Source organism: Protopterus annectens, chromosome 1.part1 (genome assembly GCF_019279795.1).
Source record: "Protopterus annectens isolate FY-2018-M chromosome 1.part1, PAN1.0, whole genome shotgun sequence".
In the NCBI taxonomy this organism is placed as follows: Eukaryota; Metazoa; Chordata; order Ceratodontiformes; family Protopteridae; genus Protopterus; species Protopterus annectens.
In genome coordinates this window covers 777,114,814-777,142,186 of record NC_056726.1, presented here as the reverse complement: position 1 = coordinate 777,142,186, position 27,373 = coordinate 777,114,814, and the positions used below count along the sequence as shown (strand labels likewise).

At 37.7% G+C, this 27,373-nt stretch overlaps 1 protein-coding gene across 1 annotated transcript in view; it reads left to right on the top strand.

The window, feature by feature from the left end:
* Positions 1-27,373, top strand: part of LOC122807108 (aquaporin-3-like) — a 102,090-nt gene that overhangs the window by 33,880 nt on the left and 40,837 nt on the right. Inside the window, exons 2-4 of the mRNA XM_044078071.1 lie at positions 1,949-2,075; positions 15,078-15,215; positions 19,285-19,403. Of these exons, the coding sequence (XP_043934006.1) occupies positions 1,949-2,075; positions 15,078-15,215; positions 19,285-19,403 (384 nt within the window). The remainder of the gene's footprint in view (positions 1-1,948; positions 2,076-15,077; positions 15,216-19,284; positions 19,404-27,373) is intronic.

The following is a 27,373-nucleotide window of genomic DNA, read 5'->3' as shown; positions in this document are numbered from 1 at the left end:
TTTCTTTTTTAAGCTTTTCTTATGACAGCTTCAAAAGACGTAATCTCACAATTGCATGGTTGTATATCGCATGGATCAAAATTATGAGGCTTAGGTGGCTACACGGAGTAGTGAGATAAAGCTGCTCTTCTGCTAGCTATCTTCGACTATGTAACTTCAAACACTGTCATACTGTCTTTTTCCCTCTTGTATTAAATGCTGTTGTTGTTATGGCAGTTGTCTTTGGGTCCAGGTTATTTTTGAAAATGCTCCTTGAAAAAATAAGTAAGTAAATACAATTAAGGCATTATACAGTCCAAATATGCAATTGCAGATAAGGTAATTGAGCATTTATGCAGAACAACAGTAACACAATGAAGGCTGGCAAATGAGAGGGGAAGATACTAATCTGAGAATTTCAGAATTGTGAAACTGAGAATTCTGAAGCTACCCATCCATTGGGAAAGGCAGTTATTTGTAGTCACTTCATATTGCGGTGGGCAATAAGAATGTATAAGGAATATGAGGCAAAGGGGCTATGGGAAAGAAGCTCTCAATGGGAAAAGGTTACAGAAAAGTGGGTTTCAAATTGCCATTTTCACAACACTGAATTCCAAGACTTTATACTGACACTGCTCCCGGGTAGAGCGCGACATAAATCTGTGGATATCGCTGCTCTGTCCTGGAAAACAAACATCAATAAATACATACATACATGACATACATACATAAATAAATACTAATCCCTGGTAGATGTACAAGTCATTGACTATATAAAAGCAGATTTTTTTTTTCGTTTGGGCTATTGTATCATTTTTTATAGTTCTTACCATATATTCCCCAAAAATCAAAATGGTGTCAATACATAACAAGCCAGCATTCAGAGATATTCAATCATCAATAATGTAGCAGACATCAAAAGATACTGAAAAGCCCATACTTATGATTCAGCACTGTACCACAAGCATATGAAATTTCTTCTGTGCCAATTAATCCATAATGCTGTTGAAAATATATCTATTTAATAGATTTCTGATGTCTTCACTTTAGGTGTAGAAAGGGGTTCCCTTCATAATTTTGATGTACTGAAATCCTGAATTTCAGTATTTCAAAATTGTAACACCGAAGCCTTGAAATCCCGAAACAGCAGAAGCACGAAATTCAAAATACCGAAGTTCGGAGCTTCTGGTGTTGCGGTGTGTGAATGGGTATGTGTAAGTTCAGGTAAGTATGTATGAGTGTGTTGGTTAAGGGCTTTAGTGTATGTTAGTGTATGTTTTGGCTGTGATGTGTCTGTGTGCAAGGGACTGTGAAATGTGTGGGTGTGAGTTACCTTTGTGTGTGTGATTGTGCAAACTCGAAGTTAGTATATATAAGTAGGGGGTGTGTGGGGGGGAGCAGGGGGGCTTGCCCCCCTGCTTGTCTGTAGTGTAGGATTGTATGCTTGATTGTGGAGGGAGATTGTTTGTATGGTATCATGCAAGCCTCAGCATGTTCAGGAACAGGTTTGTCTGACTTTGATCAACATCTTCCTCCTCCCAGGATAAATGATCAGGTTTACGTCATTCAGTCTCATCCTCCCATACCCAGTTCTTCTAGAACTTGAGCTGCTGTTTGTACTTTGCTCATCTGGATCATAGTCAAGACTTTATTCCTCTGGACTACCTGATCACCGTATTTTAACTATTTCTGACAAACAGGTAAGCTCCACTGAGCAGATATGTTTCTTTTAATAGGAAGCCCGATAGGAGATATCCATGATTAATTTATTCAGAGTCCTGTAGTATGTACAAGAACCTTGAAGGAATTGGCTCAGGGACTGCAGGATGCTACATGCTTGTTGCTCATTGTCTGAAACTGTAGCGCAGGCTTCTTTGTTTTTCAAGTGGTGTTCCAACAAAACTAGTTTTGTAACATGCATCTGCGTAATGAATATATAATAAACATTCCTTTTAATATCCTTTTACAGATGTTTGGCTGTGGATCAGTAGCACAAGTTGTCCTTAGTGAGGGTCAAAAGGGACGTTTCCTAACAGTCAACTTAGCCTTTGGATTTGCTGTGACCCTTGGGATCCTTGTATGTGGACAAGTATCTGGTATGTATACCAAGAGTCAAGAAAAAGCATTTGGCATAAGGATATGTGCTGCCCTTAAAACCATTTTTTCATACTTTATATTTTTACTGGTGAATTGCTTGAGTTGTGAAAATGTCAAATTTGAGGATACAGAACATTTTTTTTGTGCAATAGCAGATTTACTTCGCAGCAATGACATGCAGACATTTTTGAGATATGATTTCTAATCAGATTATTCATTAACTTACTTATAAAACTAAGAATTGTATAATGAAAAAATATGCTTACTTCAACATCTTCTGTGCCTACAACTTATTTCTACATTTTCGAGTTCAGATTACTTTGAGTGTTTGTCGATTTAAGATGTAAGATATTGACTGCAGTCTACAAGTGTATCTTATTTTCTTTTAACTTCTGTGACTTTGAACCAGACTATGGTTAATGGATCATTTTAAAACTCCTTATTACAAAATAATGTTCCATATTGCACTAACAAACATTCACATTAGAATATTGCTGAATGTATGGAGCACAGAGCTGCACTTCAATGCAATGTTTATTTGCAAAGGCTTCTGTTGAACTGGTGTGTTTAGCCAGTATGTGTGTACACATTTTATGTATGAGTGAATGGAGCCATATTCCTTCACAGTTACATTATTAATTACAGTAAAAGAAATGCAACACTGATATGAACTGAATATATTACTTCATTGCATCTCTTTTACATTTATGCCTTTGAATGCATACAATATTTATCTGGGGTGGGATGTAATTTCTTTCTTTGAATCAATGTACTTGAGCTCCATTGTTTTATCATAGCACACATAAAACTGATATTAGGCTGGCAATTCTCATGACTCAGTTATATCTTATATGTTCAGTATGAATACTTTCTCCCAGTATATCATGAACATTTGCTAGGGTTTTTTGCAAAGTTTACTTATGGACACTAATCATTTCAGTGCTCATTTTAATAATATCTGTTCTATTATTACTCAAATTTACATGGGCGCTTGGTGTAACAGCTCTCTGACTCAAAGTGACTCTCTAAGGTCCCTTCTTGGGAAACTTCCATTAGTGACAATGCTACTGCTGTAGCAAATGATGCCACTTGCCTTCACTTGTCCACTACCCTCTGGCCAAAGGTTTCTTCTGCCATCTTTCTTGAAGTTCAAAACTTACTGGCCATCTTCCTTTGGAAATGGTTTTGGTCATACATCTGGTCACTAGTCCAGTCATACCTACATCTTGGATTTAAGGTTTCCTGGGGTAGCATCCAATGACCACTTCAATAGTATCTTCCTAGGCTTCAAGTTTTGTTCCATGCATATCAGTCTGCACTCTACTCATGGCCCATCAGGGTGTTGATTACTAACTGCTTTCTTATGTCTTTATTGACTATGCACCTTTGAAGCCCGAACCTAGGAAGAACTTTCCTCACACAACATTTGCCAGTTTTAGATGAAAGAATAGTTACCAGTTTACCAGTGTTATATTTTGCACACACAACTAAAAATGCTGCAACGTGCATTAGATTTGTGATGTTTGTCTTAGCCTGTAATGGGTCACTGTTAAAAAAATGACTAATGCATATATTATTTGTACAAGTATTAATTAATTAGTTAATAAATTAATGGGTACAGGAATGAGATCACGAGAAAGTAAACAATGTTAACAAATAAAAGCAACTTGGAGTAAAAAAAAAACATCATGTAAAGTACAGTCAAAGGCCATATACAGTATGTATGGGATTTAAATACAACAAATTGTAAATAATGTAAGGAACTACCCTTAACAGTATTGTTTTGCTAGCTAGAAGCCCCCACAGATGAATTTAAATAGAACAGCAGTAAAAAGCTAATCAATTCAAACAATTTAATACCATCTGAAGGAATATTCAGATTCTACATTGGAATAAACTTTGGGTAAAATACTTGATGGATATTGCTTAATGGATCATCATAAAACTAGACCTACAGCATGTGGTTCCATTGTATAATGTTTAGCACTCTCGATTCTGAATCCAGCAATCTGAGTTCAAATCTCAGTGACCCTGCTGCATACTCAGTTTCAGCCCTGGTCTGGTGCCTATATCCCTGATGGGCAGAGGCAATCAGTAAAGTATCCCCTATATAAATCAAAATTGTGGGTCACATTTGGGTTGCACAGCAAGGCTTGTAAGAGTCCTAGTGGTCATTAGCATGGTATACCCCTATGAAGTTGACAATGTTACACCTATCTACAACAGACACCTGCACAAAAAGTAAAATCTTAATTTGTATGCAGGTTTTCTAATTTTGTCATTTTTATTTTTGTGTATGCAACAGACCTTTTCAACAGTACCATTTAACATAGATATTTTCAAATATAATGTTCAATCCATATTTGTCTACCATATTGTACATTTTGCCATGGTGCATACAGCACAAATATCTAATATTTATAACTTATTATAACAGAACAAAATGTATTTGGACTCCTAGTCATTCTCACCTCAGCCATAACCTTAACACTCCTATTCCATAACTTGAAGCACATCCTTCCTTTCCCCCTATTTCTCCCTTGCGGACTACATGCTGAATTATGCACCACATGCCGAATTCAGTGTACTGTACTTCCCTGCCTCTTCATGTACACAGTGTGACCCCCCTCCCCATTAAAGCCCATTCCAAAGAAGTGGATGAATGGATGGACAAGTGCAGTTCTGATTCTGAAACTACATTATTCATCACACTTTGGGGACAGGGGAGGGGGGTCTGGCCATGGAGATAAGTGAGGTGCACTGGTTGCCGATTTAGTTCTCAGGGTTTGGAGGGATTTCTGTTCAGAGAAGTGGGATATCCACAATAGCAGTGTTTTAGGTGACACTTGAGAGTACTGCTGGGTCTAGAGTATATAAACTACAGTGGACCCAGCCAGCTTCTCCCCCACAGTGATGCTTTACAATGCTTTAACAGTGGTTGGTGTATTGGAGAACTGTGAATTTAGAGATGTTTGATTATAGCAATAACCCACGCTTGGGTGTGGGTAATGCTAGATTTACCCACGGTTGGTGTGGTTTGGTCACAAGGGTGAAGCCCGAGTGGCCAAACAAAGCCAACCGTGGGTAAATCCAGCATTACCCACACCCAGGCGTGGGTTATTTCTATTATACAATGACATTTTTTAAGAAAAAAAAAATATTTTTCTTAAATAATGGCATTGTATAATGCCTCCTTGCTGCTCTTCCGCAGCTGTCTGGTATTCTGTGGCAGTTCTGATGTACTGCGCATGTGTATGCCTACACAGTACATCAGAGCTGTGGGCAAAAGCAATGGAGAAAGCAAGATCTCCGTTGCTTTTTACAAACTGTTTCGCTATGTTAAATGGGTTTAACATAGTGAGATAGCTTTAAAAAAGCAACGGCTCCGTTGCTTTTTTTAAAGCTGTCTTGCTATGTTAAACCCATTTAACATAGCGAGACAATTTTGAAAAAAGTAACGGAGAAAGCAAGATCTCCGTTGCTTTTTACAAACTGTCTCGCTATGTTAAAGGAGTTTAATATAGCAAGGCAGCTTTAAAAAAAGCAACGGAGAATCTCCATTGCTTTTTTTAAAGCTGTCTCGCTATGTTAAACGCGTTTAACATAGCAAAACCGTGTGAAGCAACAGAGATCTTGCATTCTCCGTTGCTGTAAAAAAAAGAGTTATAGTAATGGAAAAAGTCCGAGTGACCGGACCTTTTTCCATTACTATAACTCTGATTTACAATGTGCACGCTCACCAATCAGCATGCACATTTTTGAATATTAATGGGGGGTCATTGTATAATAAAAAATATTCAACATCCTGTGATTTAATACAAGTATCGGGTTTGATCTGCCTCTATGACACAAGAAATCTCATGAAGATTAGTGTATGTTTACATTCATTGCAATCTTCACAAAAGACCTTCATGCCAAACCATCTTAATGTTCCAGGCTTTTTTTTTTCACAGTTTAGCTCATAGGTTTTGCAGGGGTGTCACACTGGTAACTTAATACGCAGTTAAATCTTAATGAAATTAGATGGATGTGACAAACACTATGAATACCCGTCTTCGGGCAACATAAACGTTGTTGGTAGCTGAAAGGAATTAACCGTGAACAGTGTGATAAGAATAAAACAGAAGTATGATTTCAATGCCATTGTTTTAATTTCCCTTGCGAAATTTATGATGACAGCTTAGTTATTCTGATGCACAAATCAATTTATTATATAAACTGTACTTGTTTAGAAAAAAAAGGTGAGCATTTTATATTATCAGTTTCATTATAAATATAATTTTGCTTTGCTTTTCTGTATGGACTGCTGGTTTTGTTCTGTCATGTAACTTGAGCTTGTCCACCTTCACTTTGACAGATAAGTATGTTTAGGCTGGGGAAAGATCTAGTATTCTTAACTAATATACAAATTATGAAAATTGTATAAAGAAAGCTGTTTGTAGATGTGTTTGATCCAGAGCTGCATGCTGTTGTCGCAAAAAGATTGAGAGAAAAGAGAGTTTTTTGTTTGTATTAATAGTTTACACGTTTTAATATCAAGTCAGGCAGTGGTAGTGACTTGTCAGAATCTCTAAAACTGATGTTTTAGAGACTAACCCTCACGTGACAGTTTCATGTAAAAACTAATATTTAAAGTTATATCTGTGTTTAGAATTACCTTCCCTTCTCATGAGCAGTTTTTCTTCACATTCCTTAACATGTTAAAACAGCTTGTGAGACGTTGAAGTGAGTGCACACGCCCACACACACTTTGAAAGAACCTCAAACAATGAACTAACATATACATATTGTGTGGTGTCATCATTTTAAATTCATCACTGACAAGGTGGAACTTCGGCAACACATGCTGTGAAGTACTTGTCTTAGAACATTTTACAGCATTCATTCGTTATATATTTTGCCTTAAGCAATTATTTTTCTGTTTCACACAATAGATGCATGAAGTCAAACAGTTTTTTAAACATATCTTAATAAGAAGAAAACATTTAATTACCACAAAGCCTTGTCTTACAATTATAAAATTATGAGTATAAAGAAGGAAAGTTAGAATGAATTATGTCACTTTTTAAGAATTTGTTATAGCTGTAAAACATTGGTGTTTACTTTTATAAGCGATATTCTCGTTTGCCTCAGCTCTGGAAAAACTTTAGTTTCTTTATTAAGCAAAAAATGTATTTTAAGAAGCAAAATTGTCAGATAAGATGTCTCTAAATGGTATCAGTGTGACACTCTGAAGTCAAGTAACCATGAGTCTGAGTGCACCAGTCAGACTAATATATTGCTGCTAGTTCAGAGTAAGGCCTTGGAAATGCATTCCAAGGTTACTTTCCATCTACACACAAAACTGTGTATCTACATCAATTTTGGTTTTAAACTCAGGCGTAATGTTTCTCATTAGTAAGAAGAATTATTATCAGTAAGGTTCTTTTCTAAGTGGGCTTGCCAGGGGCTTACATCTTGCTGTTTTCAGTGGGTTTAATAAGTTCATAGGTTCATTTACCCAGTGTTCAGACCCTGAGGTAATCTAGGAATACTGAGTTCTTTAAGGCATTTGTTTATCACAACACATATTTGAAGCAGATGTTTGAATTAGCTATAGTTTTGAATCCATTACTAAATTTATTAATCTGTCCCATAACCTAGGAATAGAGTGTGTAACATATTTGTCCATATATTCTTGGTCAAATTTTATGTGTTAATGTCATTGTTGTTGATGAGGGCGGCCACGGTGGTGCAGTGGTTAGCATTGCCGCCTCACAGCAAGAGGTTCTCCAGTTCAATTCTCGGCTGGGGTGCCTTCTGTGCAGAATCTGCATGTCCTCCCTATGGTCACGTGGGTTTCCTCCAGGTGCTCCAGTTTCGTCCCACATCCCAAAGACATGCTGCAGGTGGAGTGGACATACTAAAATTGGCCCTAGGTGTGATTGTGTGTGTGTGCCTTCTGTGGAAGGTTGGGCGCTGGGCTGGCAACTTGACACTGTAAAACTCCACTGCCAATCATGAGTGGACAAGGTGATCCACTGTGGCGACCCCTAACTGGGAAAAGCCGGAAGAAGAAGAATGTCATTTTTGCTGATATAATTCCTCACGCTCTTACAGAGCTATGTAACTCCAAGTCCACTATAGTCTGTAGTATATCAGAATTAAATATTTTTATTATTAATAATAATAATAATAATAATAATAATAATAATAATAATAATAATAAAACACTGTGTTTGCCTGTAACAAATCAATACACACAACTGAATAACCCAGGTTCTTGTAACTTTTCACTTTGTACTTTATTATAGAATCATAGGAATCATAGGAGATTACTAGGCTACCGACCCAGAGGTCATTTTAAGCCTAGCCGTTTTATCCCAATGCAATACTATAGAAATGCTAGTAAATACCCACGACTGCATTTAGTTATGACTGCACATGTCCAGGAGGGCTGTGGGCTCTATCCCCGGTAAAAATTTACGGTGCCCCATCCACTCATCCAGGCTCCTTTTGAACAGTGTCACAGAGGTTCACTGTTTCATGTGAATTGGTAGCCCCATCCAAAGATGCAGCAGTCGCTGGGAGAGAAATAGGGCATGATGGAGGGACAGATTTAAGTCGCAGGCTATATTTAGGTCCCTGGAACAGGTAGTCCTAGTCCCATATGATTTACAGATATGCAGCAAGTTCATTAAGTTTGGGTCTTGCATTTCTCTGTAAGCCAGGCATAAATCTCCCCTAAGAAGTCAATATGATACGGAGTACAGTGACAAGCACTTTAGTCTGTCTGTGTAAGGCACATGCTGGAGCCCACTGATCTTCTTGGTTAGAAACTTCTGAGGTCTTTAACTGCTGTAGGTGCTTAGTACGGTACATTCCAAATGGGGCATTATACTCAATTATGGGGCGGATAAGTGCCTAGTATGGGGGGGGGGTTATAACTTCTTTTGTTCTCTCTGCATTCAGTTTGAGACTGTGACTAACACAAGTCACTGGTTTGAGTGACTCACTCCTGCACATTGACACAGTGTACTGAAAAAGTTTAAAGCAGGCCATACAATTTTTTTTTTTTTTTTTAAAGATCTCTTCACACATGTACAAGCAGATGTGGCCAACAAGCCATCTACAGTACTTCAGTGTACCAGTGGGGCTGAAAAGGCTAGGCTTCTAAAAGCTGCGCTAGTTTACTGCCTAGTAGCAGTACATGAACCCATAATAAAATGAAACTCTTCACACCTTCAAAACACACTACTGAACAATAAATCTGGCAGACTCGGTCAAACTCAAAGTCATCACATAAGAAACAAACAGAAAAGCAAAGCTGTACCTACATGGTAAATAAAAGACTAGTGACAAAAAAAATACAGCTTCCTCAACCCCAATTAAGGCTTTAGTCTCCAGAATCAAGTCAAATACTTTACAAGGTAGCCCAGGTGACTGGGGGATCCTTACAAAGCTATAGAAAGTTATCAAATTCTGCACTAGCGAATGGTTGCTGGCGCAAACTGTGTTCAGATTTTCACATCATAATCCAAAATGCTTACCTGGAGTACAATAATAATAAAAGGCAGAATGTGAAGCAAAAAACATTTCTTGAACAAATGTAATGTTAATTAAATACAAAGTAGTTTGGACAAGATATTAACGTGTTCGGTGTATTACATAAATCTTAGGTCACACAAAGCTCCATGTCTCTTCACTGAACACACAGTGCACCAACTGCGATGTCCATGACAGTTGCCCATCTTTCATAAGTAAAAAGCATATATGTTTTTGCAAATAAGCACCGCATTAATGATGCAGATGTTAATGTAAACTGCTGAGTTTAACTTTAGGAAAGAATCTTGATGACAAAGCAGGATGAAGACCACAGACCGAGCAAGGGGACTGATGGCAGCAAGCTCTATTCAGAGTCACATTTTTAAACAGCCTACCTCTACAGATGAAAGGAGTTTCTGCATTACTGAATGAGGATTAACTCAAGAGTCAATGTAACAGGAATCCAGCGAGAAATGAAAAAAGGAAGGGACTTCAGAATTACATACTTTTATATAATCTGCAGAGATTTTTCGTCTCCAAAAGCTAAAAACGTTTACAGGCGAACAAAGCTTATCGGTAATTATTTAAATCTGGCAAAATATGATACCAATACAAAAAAAAAAAAAATCAAGACAGAGTGCACTCACTACTCTCTAGTATAATTACCCTGTATTCCCAGTATATGAATATGTAATGCTAGTTTCTTAACATGCAGTGCAATGAAAACGTAGTCGCCCCTTCCTAATTTCTTATTTTTTTGCATGTTTTTCATACCTAAATGTTTCAGCTCAAACAAATTTAAATATTAGACAAAGACAACCCAAGTAAACACAAAATATAGTTAAGTGATGATTTTATTTACTAAGGAAAAAAAACTATCCAAACCTACATAGATAGTGATTAAGTCATTTTGTAAATCTTGTTTGTTCAGCTATACAACTTAAGGGTTTTATTTGAGTCAAAATGTAACTACAAAATAAAGAACTATATTCTAATACTGAAAAAAATAAATATAGGATGTAGTTCTCCGATATTATTAGGATCCCTAGTTATCATTATTTTAAAAAGAAACCTGACCTGTTTCATGACTCATGATCATACTGTAGCTGCCTGTGCCTTAAATGACAACCTGTCATCGATCAGAACTCCTACACCCTTATTGTACTTTACTTGTTTTAGAGTAATGGTGTGGAATATTTTGGTACTAGTTTGGTACTAGTCATATTTCCCAAACTATACATTTGTAGTTTGCAAGGCTAAGTTGTTCTATTTTACCATTTTGGACCAAAGTCTAACTTTTCTTAATTTATTTAATGTTTATTGACATTAGATTACTGGGAAAGTCTGACTGGGTAGAAGCCCATTCTCAGTGGAGGCCTGGGAAGAATAGACCCAAATAATTTAATTTTAAGCGAATGTGGAATAACTTACTGAATTTTGCTACTGCCTGCATACTTAGCTTTCCAAGTAAACAATGCTCTTGGAAATGTAGAACATACTAGGTTAAACAGTATAGGAACTAATACAGACTTCTGAGGGATTCCTAAATTCATGTGCTTTTCTGTTGATAAAGCTCCAAGAACAGATATTCTTTCTGTACAGCTGTTCCACCTATTACTTATTCAACTAATACTATATTTATTGATTTTGAAAGATTTTTGTCATTCATATTATTTCATATAACAAGCTATCAGAAATCTTTGCTAAATCTAAGTAGATAGCGATTACTATTAGAACCATTGACATTTGCATAACTAACTGCATCACAAAACTCAATCAGATCAGTCAGTGTAGAATAAGCCTTTAAAACCATGCTATGAAATGTCAGTATTCTTGTAGTATATGGAGTGAGGTGGTTATGCTCCAATATTTGGAAAAAGACAAACCAGTTAAGCATTATAGTGGTGCAAGACCTGATCTTAACAATTGTTAAGCACCCATTGCTTAAGTTGTTAAGGCTGAGTCTAGTGCTCGGCAGTCAAATCTGCTAGTATTGAACAGCAAGTGACAACAGCATAATAAAAGGCCTGTGGTCCTTTGTAACATGTCCTGACTTCCTGTTAGAATAAAAGGTTGTCTGCTTGACTGCATTTTCTGAAGGATACAGTCTGAAACTGAAATGTATGTCATTATTTTATAAATTCATCTCTCAGTAATTTGTCCAAAAAACACAGACTTTAAGAGGAGCAGACCAAATACATGAGGGAAAAGACTGGACATTCAGTGAAAATCTGGGCAGTTTAGAGGTATGGAAGGTGAGTATAAACATAAGGGACTGAGTTATACTACCTTTGTGACAGCACTTGCTAAGTGCTTTATGGCTTTGAAAGCCAACACACCACTATGTGTTCTTGACAAGGATGCCAATATTCACCTCTCGAGCTTGAATTTCTTGGTATCCATATCTCAAACACATAATAAGTCAGTTAGGATCAATGATCCACTCATAATCATCTGTATTATACCTACTGAGTTCTCTCAGTTTGTGTAATTTACATTATTTTAGAACATTATAGAAGTATCAATGTTAAAGTAGTGGACTAGACTGTAAAGAATAATGTATGGTTTAATACAAGATCATCTTGGATTTAACATACTTGGGATAGTCTATGACAATGGGAATGAATCCTGTGAGATTATGTATAGGTAACATAAAACTTCAAAAGTACATTAGCCTGGCTCTGTGGTACAGAAGGATGGAGCCTTAACTGTGGCCCAGGTGACTGGGGGTTGATTAGTGGCCCAGCACTGGAGGAATCAACCATGGAGGAAGAGGAGTGAAGGAGCATAACATGGCCACCTCTCTTGATGTGGGGTGAGGAGGGTTGTATGCACTTGGCAGCATATTGCCAAGTGTGATTTTCTTCTGTCATGGAGACCAGGGAAACCACCTTCCATACTTTTGGATTGCCAGGTGGAGCTGCTTGAAGGCAATGCCCCATGTGGAAGTGAGGGTGTGTCCTATATAGACAGCCCAATGAATGCCTCCTTCCCTTATGCAACTGAGTGTATGTGGGAACATTAGGGCAAAAAGCCAAACAAAAAAAAAAAAAAATGAACCACCTCTTAAGGCTGCCATAATGATGGATCCTCCCAGACCCTCACCCAGGTTGAAAAACATAAGCAAGGAATTTATTTAGTTAAAAAATTGTTTTATGGCTCGTCACTCTCTTACTATGAATACAAGTCTGGATCTCTTTGCCCTGACAGGGTACTATTCAGACAAGGAAAACTACAAAAATAAGAATATGACTGGGTATGTCAAACCATACCCCTCAATCTCTTAGCACAAGAAATCTGGACACTAAAATAGTGGTGGGACAAAAGCCTAAAAATAGGGACAGATTTTAAATATTGCACTTATGAACATAGAAAGTTTGTAGAATAACAAGATTTGTAAAAAGAAAAAAAACACACTTGAAGGCACTGTCCTGTAACCCAAAGAAAAACAGGATATCCAAATAAAAAGTGCATTAATGCACAGCCACAAACCACAACAAGTACAAAATGTAGGACAAGTGCTTTCGTTTGCTTCAATTGCAGACTTTATCAAATCTCAGAATAACAGGATTTGTGTTGGCATACATTTTTCTGAAGGACATGAAGTCTGAAACTGAAATTGAGGCCATTATTTAGTGACTTCAATCCTCAGCGATTTGCCAGAAAATCACAAATTGTGTGAGGGACAGACCAAAAATATGTGGCAAAAATCTGGATGTTTTCCAAAAATCTGGACAGTTGACAGGTATGAAAGACATATTTGAGTAGATGTACTTAGTATTAAAGATTAAAGTTCACCTTTTTAAGCAAGCGTGTATTTCATTTCCAAGTTGTTTTTTTTTTTTTTTTTTTTTTTTTTTTGTGGCTCAGTGTTTTGTTTAGTTATTTAAACTACAGTGATCCTTGTTAAGTGAGAATGAACAAATATTTGCAGTAATTAAACTGTACTAGTCACAAACATATATCAACGTGTAACTCAATTTCATACATAATTAGTATAGTACTGTTACAGAATTAGTAAATGAGCTTTTTTGTGATATTTGTGTCTGTGCACACAGTGTGCATGCTTTACACATGCTGTTTGATGCCATGAAACCTTGTTAGAATGTGACATGGGAAATGCCACCAAAGCAGCGATTTTATTTTCATATCTTTTTTCTGATCTTATTTGTTGATGGGATCAGATGGACATTCTTGTTTCAATGAAAGCAGATCTTCAGATTGAGATTAACATTATGTCTGGTGCTTCACATCAAATTTCATGTATTGTTACTTTATTTAATGTTAATTTATCTGTCCTGTTATTATAATAAATGTATTTATTTTTCAACAGTGAGTCAGTGTGTCTTTCATATAGAGATGTGTGGTAAAAACTTCCTTATAAGTTTCTGATGCTGTTAAACTACTCTTTAAAGCTACTTCACATTCATTGATACAGTCTATGACAGATTGAATGTTTTGCATTATATAATAAACATCTCTGTAGGTTATTTCTGTTAGTTACTGCTGGGTTTTAACTGTTATTCATTAATTCAGTAAAGCAGATGAATCAATTTTAATTTTAGTTCTAAAATGTGTTCACATCAATAAAGTAGAAATGTGTTCTTCCACAGTGTTGTCATAGTTTATTTATTTATTTATTGACATTTGATTACTGGGAAAATCGACTGGGTAGGAGTTCATTTTCAGCTGAGGCCTAGGGAGAAAAGCTTCAAATTATTACAAAACATTTTAAGAACAATAATTTACAATCTTCAAAAACAAAACAAAAACATCTGCAGTTTATATAACTGACTGAATTACTTTGTTCAAGAAGTTACTTACATTTATTAAAACAAATACCTTCAGTATAAAATCAGATTATAAGCCTTTCTAACATTTTAAAGCTTTAAAATATGAAAACTTGTGTAATTTCCAGCTGTTATATATGTAAGTAAGCACAGTAAAGTTTGTTATGCTTTATCTAATTAATCTTCTTCTCTTTCAGCTGTTCCTGTTAGGGGTCACCACAGCACATCACCTTTTTCCATTTCTTCCTGTTCTCTGCATCCTGCATCTTTTTAATTAATAGACTAAGATATTTTTTTTTTAATTGAAGAATTTATAGACTATTTTCTTTATTTCTTGTCTTTCACCTTCATCTTTCATTACAAATTACTTGCTTTAATAATTGCACAGAGGAAACATTTTAAATATCTCTTGTGCGTTGTACCCCTTTATATTTAGGACTGGTCTAGTTTGGGTCTACATTCTTTACTTAGAAAATCAGACTGGTGCTTATTGCACAACACTGACTTTCAAACATAGAAAGGAAATTCGCTTCATCCTGACACTTGTACCTAAACAGTACTATATTTCTTAACAAAAAAGAAATTTAACCATAACAGTAGGAAAAAAATAATAGATTTACAAGAATTATTAGATGCACTCATATTTGTTGGAATGTAGTATCCAATTTGTACTTTATTATTTCACAGGTGGTCATCTAAATCCAGCTGTGACCTTTGCTTTATGCCTACTTGGTCGTGACAGGTGGCGCAAATTCCCAATATATTTCTTTGCTCAGACAGTAGGCTCATTTATTGCCGCTGCTATCATCTATGGACTGTACTTTGGTATGTATTCAACTATCCCTTTTTTCTAACATTTTGTTGCATGATGCTAATGAGATTGAGATTGTTTTTCACTTTAAAATATCCTGGAAAACTAAACAAGAATGTGTATGTCTAGTTTATGAGAAAATACAGACAAATAATACAAAATGGAAATGAGAGGCAAATGGCAATTCAATATTCCTTATGTATCTCACAGCCAACAATTAACAGACATTTTCATGTCAACTCACAGTCATTCTTCAGTTGTTTTGTGTAATAATCAAAGTGTATTATTATTTTTAAATTCATTTTAATTTGAAGTATAAACAACATTATATATCAGGAAAGAACAAGAGAATTAGAAATGTAGGACTGCCTAAGCACATATTATAACATAAAGCTTTGCAGCATGCTATCAGTAGAGAATATAGGTTCATAGGTTCATAGGTTCATAGGTTGGTACTAGGCTATCGGCCCTAGGGCCTATTCAAGCCTAGCCATATCAATTCCCTGGATATTTCTTCCCACAATATTTACTTCTCTGGACCCCTGTCTAGCAGGGCGACTGACATGATCCCCGGGGTGAATTATCTCCCATCCAATCATCAAGGTTCCTTTTGAAGAGGGCCAATGAGGCGCTCTGCTTGACATGTATGGGCAGTCTATTCCAGAGTATGGGGAGTCTCTAGGTCTGGAACCTATCCCTCCAGCATGTTTTGTTCATTGTGATGACAAGGTTTAGATCCCTGGAGCGTGTGGCTCTGAGGGATTGGGATTTAAGTGGAGCATGTCCAACTGCTCAAAGTTTGATATGACCTTGTATGTTAAGCAGAGATCACCTCTGAGTAGACAATATGCACAGAGTATAGCTGGAGTTTTTTTAACATGGTCAGCATATGGCATCTGCTTTAGGCCTGTGATTCTTTTAGTGAGGTATTTCTGTGGCCTTTCCAGCTGTTGCAGATGTCTTGTGAGGTATATACCAAATGGGGCATTATGCTCTATAATGGGTCTAATGAGGGATGAGTACAGTGGGACAATGACCTCCTTTTTTCTGGATGAAAAGCCCTTAGTGATGAGGTGTGCCACATAGAAGGATTTCCTGACTGTTGTGGCGATGTGGTTATCGAAAGTGAGACCACTGTCCACCTGTGTCCCTAAGTCTCTCATCACACTTTCGATGTTTAGTGTCCTGCCACCTATGTGGAAATTCATGGGTACATGTTTTTTTCCAAAGGGAATAACTACATTTTTTGGCATTAAGCTTGAGCCCATGGCTCTGGCACCAGGCATCTGTTTCTGTAAGACCCTTTTGTAGAATATCCACATCATTTGGGGATTCAATAATGGCTTCCAGTTAGCAGTCATCTGCAAACTTTGTTAGCCAGAGTCCCTTAGTGTTGGCCTGTACTTCAGAGAAGTAGATGCTAAACAAGAGTGGTCCCAGGACTGAACCCTGAGGTACTCCACTTGTCACTTGTCTGGAGCTGGATTTGGAGTCAGCTACTTTTACAGTCTGGGTTCTGTCAGTAAGCCAGTTGGCAACCCATTGAGTGACGTAGGGATTTATGCCCAGCTTAGTAAGTTTATCTATGATTCCAGAGTGGGGGATGGTGTCAAAGGCCTTTGCGAGGTCCATATAGGCTGTGTGGACTGCCTTACCTTCGTCCACAGCTCTGGAGACTGATTCGAAGAAGTCAGTCAGATTCAGGAGACAAGATCGGCCCTTCACAAACCCAAACTGGGTGGGGTCCAGTGTTTGAAGATTGCCAATGTCTTTGTTTATAAGTTCCATGATAATGCGTTCCATGCCCTTGCAGATCAGGCTTGTCAGACTGATGGGACAGTAGTTCCCGGGATCCAAGGCGGATCCTCCCTTGTGGAGTGGGATAACTGTAGCTGTGCGCTACTCTGTGGGCAAGAAGCCTGAGGTGAGGCTATGATTAAACATGACACTTAGGTGAAGTGCCAGTTCATTTTGTAGTTCATGTAGTACACAGCCTGGGTTGTCATCTGGTCCCATGAATGCTGTATTCTTAGCTTTGGAGAGTGCGGTTTCTACCTGTGTGGCCGTGATTATTGGAATTTGGCAATCTTTTGGTATTGAGATGGGCCCTTTAGGGAGTGAGAGGGGGGTGAAGTTGGCACTAAATCAATCTTCCAGGATATTGGCAATATCCTTGGGATCAGTATATTTAATATAGACCTAATTTCAGTAAAAATCATTGAAAGAATTATGCAGTGTTACATAAAATAAAGAAGAAGATGTAAATCCTTACTTTGGAGCCTAATTGTAAAATGTAAATATTTAATAACGATAAATGTAAGCTATCCTAACAGCACAATGAGAGAGTTCCCATCTTTATTGCTAGAGTACCAAGTTTGATTTTTGAGCCAGATGATAGAGATCCAGCTCTGGGAGTTATTGAGTGACATTTACCAGGTCTGACTATTGAGCTTGGGTGACAGAGGTTCAGCTTCAGAAGTCACTGTCTACCATTAACCCGATCTCTTTCTCTTGGAGATTTGGAAGGGGGTGTTTCTTGTACACTACATCTTCTTGTGGAAGCTAAGGGTCATATTCCAAAGAATAGTATGGATAATAGGGCCATATTTACAGCTATGTAGTGGGATTCAGGGAGGGGTGGACATATGTATGTGTAGTGTTCACTGATTGCTTTGCACTTCAGACCGGGAGAGTTACAAATAGGTGCAGGGTATCCAAAATAATTCTGCCCAGTGCTGGGATGGCACTGTACCCTAACATCTAACCACTTTTCCTCCTGATTATAGAGATTGAGGAAAAACATACAAATATGGCTGCTGGTCAATACTTTTGGTGGGCATAACAGTATATTTAAAAAAAAAAAAGTATGGACAAATTATAAACATATCAAGATGTCAGAAAATGCTGGTACTTTTAAAATGTGGGATGAAAGTTATGTATTTATTTGAGGTTTTGACACATGACTGATATAAACTCAGTGATGCAGTATCCTGAGGGGTTAATATCCATCTTCTCCTATACAAACAGTCATAAATATTAAACACAGTCTCTTTCTCATTTGTTGATAAGGCATTCTTTTTATTCTCTCAATTTTTCTATATTGCTTCTTACATTTGGTTTTAGGGAGCTCAAACTGAACTGTAGAAATGTTTACGTTGTTTGAAATCCTTTTAACAGGGAGATAGCTTCATAAAACTGTGCAATTCTCTGAGCTGTGCGATAGTGGTTATCCTCGTGATGGATCACATATTGCTTTTATTTTTATAAATGACTACAAAAACTAAAAATGGAAGAATTATGTTAGGATTCATTCTATGGTTTAATTCAAATGATGATTTTGTTAAATCCCTGATATCTCTTTGAATCTCTTATTGATGTTTGGAAAAGCAGTTGCTTTTGCAGCCTGTACTGTGGCTACATGTCTTAATATGTGTTGATGCATTGCAATGTCAGCTGCAACTGCCAGCAAATGTCCACTTAAACAGATGCCATGTGAATAGCTTTGCCATGCTGACCTTTGAGTCATAACAGACAAACACACACACACACACACACACACACACACACACACACACACACACACACACACACACACTTGGTTGCTGCAAGATGAAGGAACCATTATGTGCCGGTGACACAGGGGGATTATCTTTTGACCCTCACCCACAATATTCCCACTGTGTATAATTCACCCTGGCATATTTATAAATATACACACTCCTGTGTAGCAATTTAACCTGTGGAGAGTGAGAATCCTATGAGGGTGCCTGTGTGTGTGTGTGTGTGTGTGTGTGTGTGTGTGTGTGTGTGTGTGTGTGTGTGTGTGTGTGTGTTAAGGAGAGTAATGTCAGTTTTCTGACCTCTGTCAGGGAGTAATACTTATCCAGATAGTTCTGCCTCCTCTAATGGGCTGAGAGACCAGAACATTGACTGCTGCATTTCACCCTGCTTCCCAGCACTCCTGTGATGAGTAGTTGAATGTGGCTATCAGCCGTATAGTTAGAAACACAACCTTATTTATCACTCTTTGTTAATTTTGTCATCTTTGTGATAATAATGCTTAATTCTGCTTTATTTTCATAGATGCTCTGATGAACTATGGAGGTGGTCAACTGAGAGTAACAGGAGCTAATTCAACAGCTGGAATCTTTGCAACCTATCCAGGAGAACATCTCACAACGCTAAATGGATTCTTTGATCAGGTTTGTGAATAACCACATTGACGTTCTATTCAGTAATTGCATCTGTAAGTTCATGTGTGTATTAGTTTGGTGTTGCACTGTTGACTCACTTCATTATTCTGCCAAGAAAATGCATCACATAGTCCCTTATGAGAATTATTTCTAAACCATCTACAAAAAGTGTAACACCATACTCAATTTTAAGATGACCTAAGTAGTTCTCTACAGTAGTTTTACCAACACAAACTAGAGAAAGGATTATGCCAGATACCAGCTTGAGGTACAAAATATCTGAAGTGCCTATGGCAGCACGTCCTTCTGGTGTAAAATCTGCCAGCCTGAATGGGAATGCGGTGGTTGCATTTGACAGCATTGTATTCACAACAACAAGCACACAGTTAAACAAGGCTAGACTAATCTTGCATTTTTTATTATAAATGTCTGTGCCTAATATTGTTTCCAGAATTAGCAGACCAGTGTGGCCAGCCTGTAACTTCCATCTATCATACATGTGATACAGGTGTACCCATGTCATCTAAGATATGCTTTACCCCATTCGTATAGCAGCAGAATTTCATTAAATCTAAGTACTGACTCTTCCAGTGAGTATTTTCCATCAGTACATTCATACAAGCGCTGCTCGATGGCTTGGGATACCTTTCACAGTGTATAAGTGGTGAATCACCACAAGAAGGGCTCTGTCTTAGTTGTCCAAGCTTCATCAAACAATTAACATCTAGCAGGGCTTCTATATACTTTCTTGTGTATTGATTTTTTTTTAACATTTATTACCTTTTGTGCTGGTTACTTTTCATTGTTGTACAATGAAATATAATTAACATTCAGAAACATGTGTACTGATTGGTCACAGCAATTGTCATGCATTTTCTAAATCCAGCATTACCTATGAAAAGTGGGATGACTTTAATAACAAAACTCCCTGTAGCTATTGCTTGTCTAAATAAAAGCTACAGCTGCCATATTCTTCTTGTTACTAAGTGGAAAAAGTTAATTTTACTTTTCACTGAAAAGGCACACAAAATGAAAAGACAGCATAGGTATGTGTATACCCCTTGCAGACTTCAAAGAATTTTCCCTCAGGCTGAAAGCAGATTTTGGAGGTATGATGAGAAAGAAAGAGGTAACTGGGAACATTTTTGGGAGTATAATGAGCTGGTAGACTTAAATAATTCTCTACAGAATACTTTGTCAGAAATATTGGGAGATGAAATGGCTGTAACTAAGAAAATGGTTTTGAGCTGGGACACAAGGTCTGAATTGCCTATTCACAGTAAGGCCTTATTAAGTCTAATTCTGTTGGCTGCCAAAAAAGCAATTATTAGAAAGTGGAAATCAAAATCTGAACCAACTGCACTTGATGTACTGAATATGTAAAAGAGATAAATGAACTGGAAATGGGATTTTTAGAAAAGGGAAGGGGCAAATTACATAGAAATAAATAAATTAAGGACAATACATGCAAAATAATGTTCAACAAGAGGAGAGAGGTTTAAGTGAAGGCAAGAACTGGCCAATTTATGTAATGTTGGATCAAATGATGGTTGTTTTAAAGAAGGAAAGCATATGTAGTGTATGATGCATGTAAATAAAAAATGTTAATATGGTTCATTGTCTTTCTATAAATGTATATGTCTATGTCTTAAGTGATAACTTAATAAAGATACTTAAAAAGAAGTTATGTACTTACCATATTTTTATTTTGACATTTGTTGACCAGGTATGCAAAACTGAGCATGAGCCCTTTTTCAGAGGAGGCCCATGGAGAAAAGCGCCAAAACAGAATACACTGAAGATTCAAATAATAATTAGGACTACACAAAGCTTTGAAGACAGCCTTTAATCTAAATACAGAAGCCGCTATATATGCAAACTAAAATTTTTAAGTACAGTATGGTTTAGATAAATCAGCAGGCAGTGGGGTTAGAGAGTACAAACAATGGTAATGTTCCATCTGTGTTGTCCATTTTCATTCTTCCTCAACCATTGGGTTCGGATCTGACCCTTGGATCTGACTCAGCCGATACTATAGCTCATGGCTAACTATAACTCTGGAGGACCACCTTATCCATAATGCACCAACCCTAACATACCTCAGATCTCGTTTGCTAATTGATAAAAATAGTAACTATATGAGTAGTGTACCTAACAAAAAAAAACAATATTTGGAGTGCCATAAAAGACACAGTGGTATCTAATAGCATGTCATTCTTCCAGAAGTCCAAGATGTCAAAGTTTGGGGGCTGGTGGGTAGGAAGTTGAGGAAGAATAAAAATGGACAACACAGATGGAACTTTATGGTAACTTCTTTATCTGATGTTGCCAATTTTCATTCATTCCTCAGTCATTGGGACAGAGTCCCCATCTACCTTATATCCAGGGGGAACTCGAAGGATATTCCTGAGCACAATTGAACCAAAGGCTGCTCTTCCCCTTGAGACCAGAACCAATTTGTAATGAGTAATAGGTGTATGAGGATTAGCCCAAGTAGCAGCTGTGCAAATGTCATCCATGGATTGGTTGAATAAAAATACTGATGAAGTTGTCATAGATCTTGTAGAGTGAGCTTTCAAAGGTTTTGGTAATGGAATGCCTGATTTATTACAGACAAAGATTATGCAGTCTGTAATCCATCTTGCCAATGTCACTTTTGTGACAGACTTGCCCAATTTGTTATCTGCAAAAGATATTAATAATTGACAAGATTTTCTAATGTTTTTTGTTCTGTGTAAATAAAAATGCAGCTGCCTATGAATGTCTAGTAAATGCAACATGTATTTACCTTTGTTTTCAAATTTGAGGAAGAAAACGGGCAAGTTAATAGACTGATTAATACTGAATTCTGATTAATACTGAATTCTGATACCACCTTAGGAAGGAAGGAAGGGTTAGTTCTTAATGTCACCGTATCCTTATGGAAAATTAAGTAAGGAGGTTTAGAGGATAAAGCTTGGAGTTCTGAAATTCTCCTGGCAGAGGTAATTGCCACTAGAAATGAGATGTTCCAAGTCAAAAATTTAGGATCATGTTCTGAGAAATAAAGTGAAAGGTATGAAAAGCTAAGGATACTATATATTTCTATTATTTTTTTATATTTTTTTTATTTGGGTAAGGAAGGAAAAGAATAAAAGGGAAAGCGAGTACCAACAATGGTACAAAAAAATACATACATGTATAAAAAGTTAGAAAAGCTGTAGATTAAGAATGAAAACAGTAATACCAGCAAACGAAATTAGAATACACAGAAAATGTATATAAATATGTATAGAAAATCAGGAAAAAAAGATTTTAATGATAATAATCCACTTATCTTAATCTAATAAGCTTGAGAGTAAAGCTGACCATGTCTAAACATGAAAGTGGCAAACAAGAGCTGAGGTATGTTAGGGGTTAATGAAAAAGCCAACAAACCAAGAAATTGTAAAATACTGACACGGCTTACTGTCAAAGTATACCCAAATTTATTGGTACAAAACGTTTAAAGCGCTTTTCGTTTGCCCAACCGGCAAACTTCATCAGAAACAAGTTATAACATTCAAAACCACATTTTATACTGCCAGATGGTCCTGGATAACCAATTAAGATACATTGTTGCATTTATCTTAACTTCTTAAAGAGACCACGCTGTTATGTGGCAAATACTCATGCTAAAATGTCACATACAGTTGAACAGTATGAAAATTTGCACTCCAATCTATTATGTAAACATCAGTACTTTATACTAAAACTTCTCGACGTGTAAGATAAATACTAATCATATACAAAAAACTATTTAAAATCAGCTAACAATTACAAAAAATCTCATGTTAAAAATACAACTGAAAAAGTTAATGTACTTCATCTCTGTAAACTTTTCAATTTTAAAATACTAGAAATAGAACAGGTTTCATTTAAACCCAGAAAATGATAGGCATTCAGCCTAACTTGCCAAAATGAAGTTCTTCAAGTTGTAAAGGTGTAGGGCCACCCCTAACATCCTGCATAACATGGTCGATGGCCAAGAACCTGAATTTGTGTTCATTATTCATAGAAGTATGCTTGGCCAGGGCATTATCAAGTCTGCCCTTATTAATGACGTATTGGTGTTCATATATTTTTCACAGAGCCTGCGCTCCATTTTGCCAATTGTACAATTTTCTTACTATAGATGTGAGAGACTTATACACCTGTATCCCCCATGATTTAGCTATTGAATGGGTAGAGTTAATGTTGAAGAAAAACAGAGCTCCAGTAGCTGAAATTTCTTTGGTCACTGCATTAATAGATTTGGTGTTATCTAACAACTTTTTTATGTTTCAAGACAACTTCTATTTACAAAAAGTAGGGGTTGCTATGGGTTCCCATTGTGGAGCCAGCATAGCAAACTTGGTTATGGCCCACTGGGAATCAGAATTTGTGTTTAAGAATAGAACATTTTGTGACTCTATGGTTTATTACACACGTTACCTGTCCAACATCTTCATCCTGTTAAAAGGTGATGAGGTCGTTAGCAGGAATGTGTTGGGATATTTTAATCAGACAACACAATTTCTATAATTCACTTCAACATTTAACACAGAGGCAATAGCGTATTTGGATATTTACTTAGCCAAAAACCATAACACGGGTCGTTTTGTGGCAAAGATACACAGGAAGAGTACATATTCAAATACATTCCTGCATTTTTCTAGTTGTCACCCATTGCACCAAAAACGATCAGTCATTAAAGGCCAACTAGTGAGAGCCTCAGGAATGGTCAGTCAAGATGAAGATTTTATAGAAGAATGTCACCTGCTGAGAAACATGTTTGCCCAACGTGGTTATCCTGAAATTCTCTTAGGCAGTTAAATCAAAGAAGTTAGAACTAAGAGATTTAACCACATTTACACACCAATCTTAGGTGATGAGTGTCTAACATCTGAACCTGGCAATACTACTAACATAGAGTCTACTGATAACAGTCTTAGTAAAGACTGTGTGTCCAATAAAGATTTTGGGTTAAGCTTTATCACCACTTATACCATACATAGTCATTCTTGTATTGAAATACTTCAGAAACACTGGGAATTGTTTAAAATCAATTCAAGCATCTATAATAAAATAGGCGATTCCCCCAGAGTAATTTTTAGGAAAGGTAAGAATTTGAAAACCCTTTTGGAACAACAATGTTCTGTCAAAGCTCGTGGTTCTGGGATGAACAAGTGCCAAAATTGTAATTATTGTAAGTTTATTCATGTAGCCTACTTCCACCCAACACTACAACCTGTGAGAGATGCACTTACATAGCCAAAATGGAAGCAAAGCTCTCTCCACCCAAGATTGTGCTAGACAGTCAAGAGGAGAAGGTTAATACCCACACTATACCTCAAGCAACACATAGCCCTTCTAAACCCACACCACCAACACCCACATATAGCAACACTAAATCCACATATGCAGAGGCCCTTAGCTGTAACCTGCCCAAGCAACAAGGACCTCTGAAGCTGAAATGCAAACAAACACCAATCACAACCAAAGTGTCACATAGTTCACAACACCTGTGTGCCACCCAGCAACAGCCCCTAAGTCAAGACAATGTACCTAACACTTTAGTCATAGGTGACTCTATAGTCCGGCACACTGATGTCCCTCTCACCAGGTTGAACAAGGAGAAAATTACAGTCAGCTGCCTGTCGGGTGCCAGGATCCGCCACATAATGCATGCACTCAAGTCACTCCACAACAAGTACAAATATGACTCTGTCATTGTCCATATTGGAGTGAATGACTTGAGACGTACCTCCCTGGACTACATGAAAAGAGACATGGAAGAGCTCTTGGATCATGTGGCCCAGGCAGGTATGACCCTAGCCCTGAGTAGCATCCTGCCTTCGCTCAGAATGATACCACAATATAAGGACAAAGTGATTGACTTCAACAATTGGCTAAGCTTCTGGTGTCATTCAAAGGGGATACAGTATCTGTCTGCCTGGGACGACATGATTGACAGACCACGATGCTTTGCCAGAGATGGTCTGCACCTGTCGCCTCTGGGTTTCAGGTTATTGGCTAAGGCTCTTGCCACCCCTATAATGCCTTTTTTAGGCAAAGTTCAAAGGACAAAACCACCACTGTAACAGGTACAAGCATGCAAAATCTGAAGGTAATGCTACTCAATGCTAGAAGTCTAAACCTCAAAATGCACTCTCTCGAGGCACTCCTAAAAATGGAGAACATCGATATCTGTGCAGTAACTGAGACCTGGTTCAAGGCTCCAGAGAGCACCCCTGCAATACCAGGCTACAACTCTTACCACACTTTTTGGCCACCAAAGCAGGACCGAAACACTAAAGGTGGAGGACTGTCAATATTCACCAAGGATATTCACACCACCAGGCTAGTTGCCCAACACAATGCGTCTGAAATTCTCCAGGTGCAACTAACACTAGGTAAGACTGCAATCCAAATTGTAGCTTGCTACAGATCCCCCACCATACCCTAAGATTCTCACTACACCTTTCTACACATACTGGAAAATATTAAGATAGAACCAAACACCCTAATGCTGGGTGATTTTAACCACCCTGCCATTAACTGAGAAAGCTACTCATGTACCAACACCTTTGCCCAACGGTTCTTGGAATTCATAAATTCCAACGCCCTGGATCAACTAATCCATAGTCCCACCAGGTGCTCCAATATCCTAGACCTGGTCATTACCAACATGGGAAATCTATGCTCCACACCTATGGTCACCCCCTCGTTAGTCACGTCTGACCATAAGCTAATCAACCTTAACATCCACATCCCACCCCCACCCCCCAGTAAGGAAACCTCCATAAAAAGCTTCTCCAAAGCCAACTTCATGCTACTCAAGTCAGAAGTGACAAACTTCATGACACCCATGCAGACGGGAGCTGAAAGTTCAACTGCTGAATCTTACACTAAGGCACTGTACGAGCACATCCACTCATGCATAAATCGTGCCATTCCAAACAGAACCAAGATGCTCTCATCCAAAAAAAAGAAGCCAATCTGGTGGTCTCCTGCCATAAACAAACTTTACAACAAAAGGAAGAAACTGTTGCAGAAAAGAGGAAAATCCCAGGATGCAAAAAACTTCCTTACCAGCCTCAGCAAAAAACTGAGATCCCTCATAAAATCCTCCAAAGCTAGTTACAAAAATAAAATTGCCAAAGATTCCAGAGACAATAACAAGGCATTCTATAACTATGTCAAGAATCTATATGGCAATGCTCAGATCTGCTCTGAGTTAAAACAGAATGGCATTAAATATACTGATCCCAAGGATATTGCCAATATCCTGGCAGATTGATTCAGTGCCAACGTCACCCCCCCTCTCACCCCCTAAATGGCCCATCTCAATACCGGAAGATTGCCAAATTCCGGTAATAATGGCCACACAGGTAAAAAATGCACTCTCCAAAGCTAAGAATACAGCATCCATGGGACCAGATGACATCCCAGGCTGTGTACTACATGAACTACAATATGAACTGGCACCTCACCTCAGTGTCATGTTTAATCATAGCCTCACCTCAGGTTTCATGCCCACTGAGTGGCACACAGCTACAGTTTTCCCACTCCACAAGGGGGGATCCACCTTGGATCCCAGAAACTACCATCCCATCAGTCTGACAAGCCTTATCTGCAAGGCCATGGAGCATGTTATCATGGAACTTATAAACAAAGACATTGGCAACCTTCAAACACTGGACCCCACCCAGTTTGGGTTCGTGAAGGGACGATCTTGTCTCCTGAACTTGATTGACTTCTTTGAATCAGTCTCCAGAGCCATGGACAAGGGTAAAGTGATCCACACAGCCTATCTATAAATTACTAAGCTGGGCATTAATCCCTACGTCACCCAATGGGTTGCTAACTGGCTTACTGATAGAACGCACACTGTAAAAGTAGCAAACTCCAAATCCAGCTCCAGACAAGTGGAGTACCTCAGGGTTCTGTCTTGGGACCACTCTTGTTTGGCATCTACT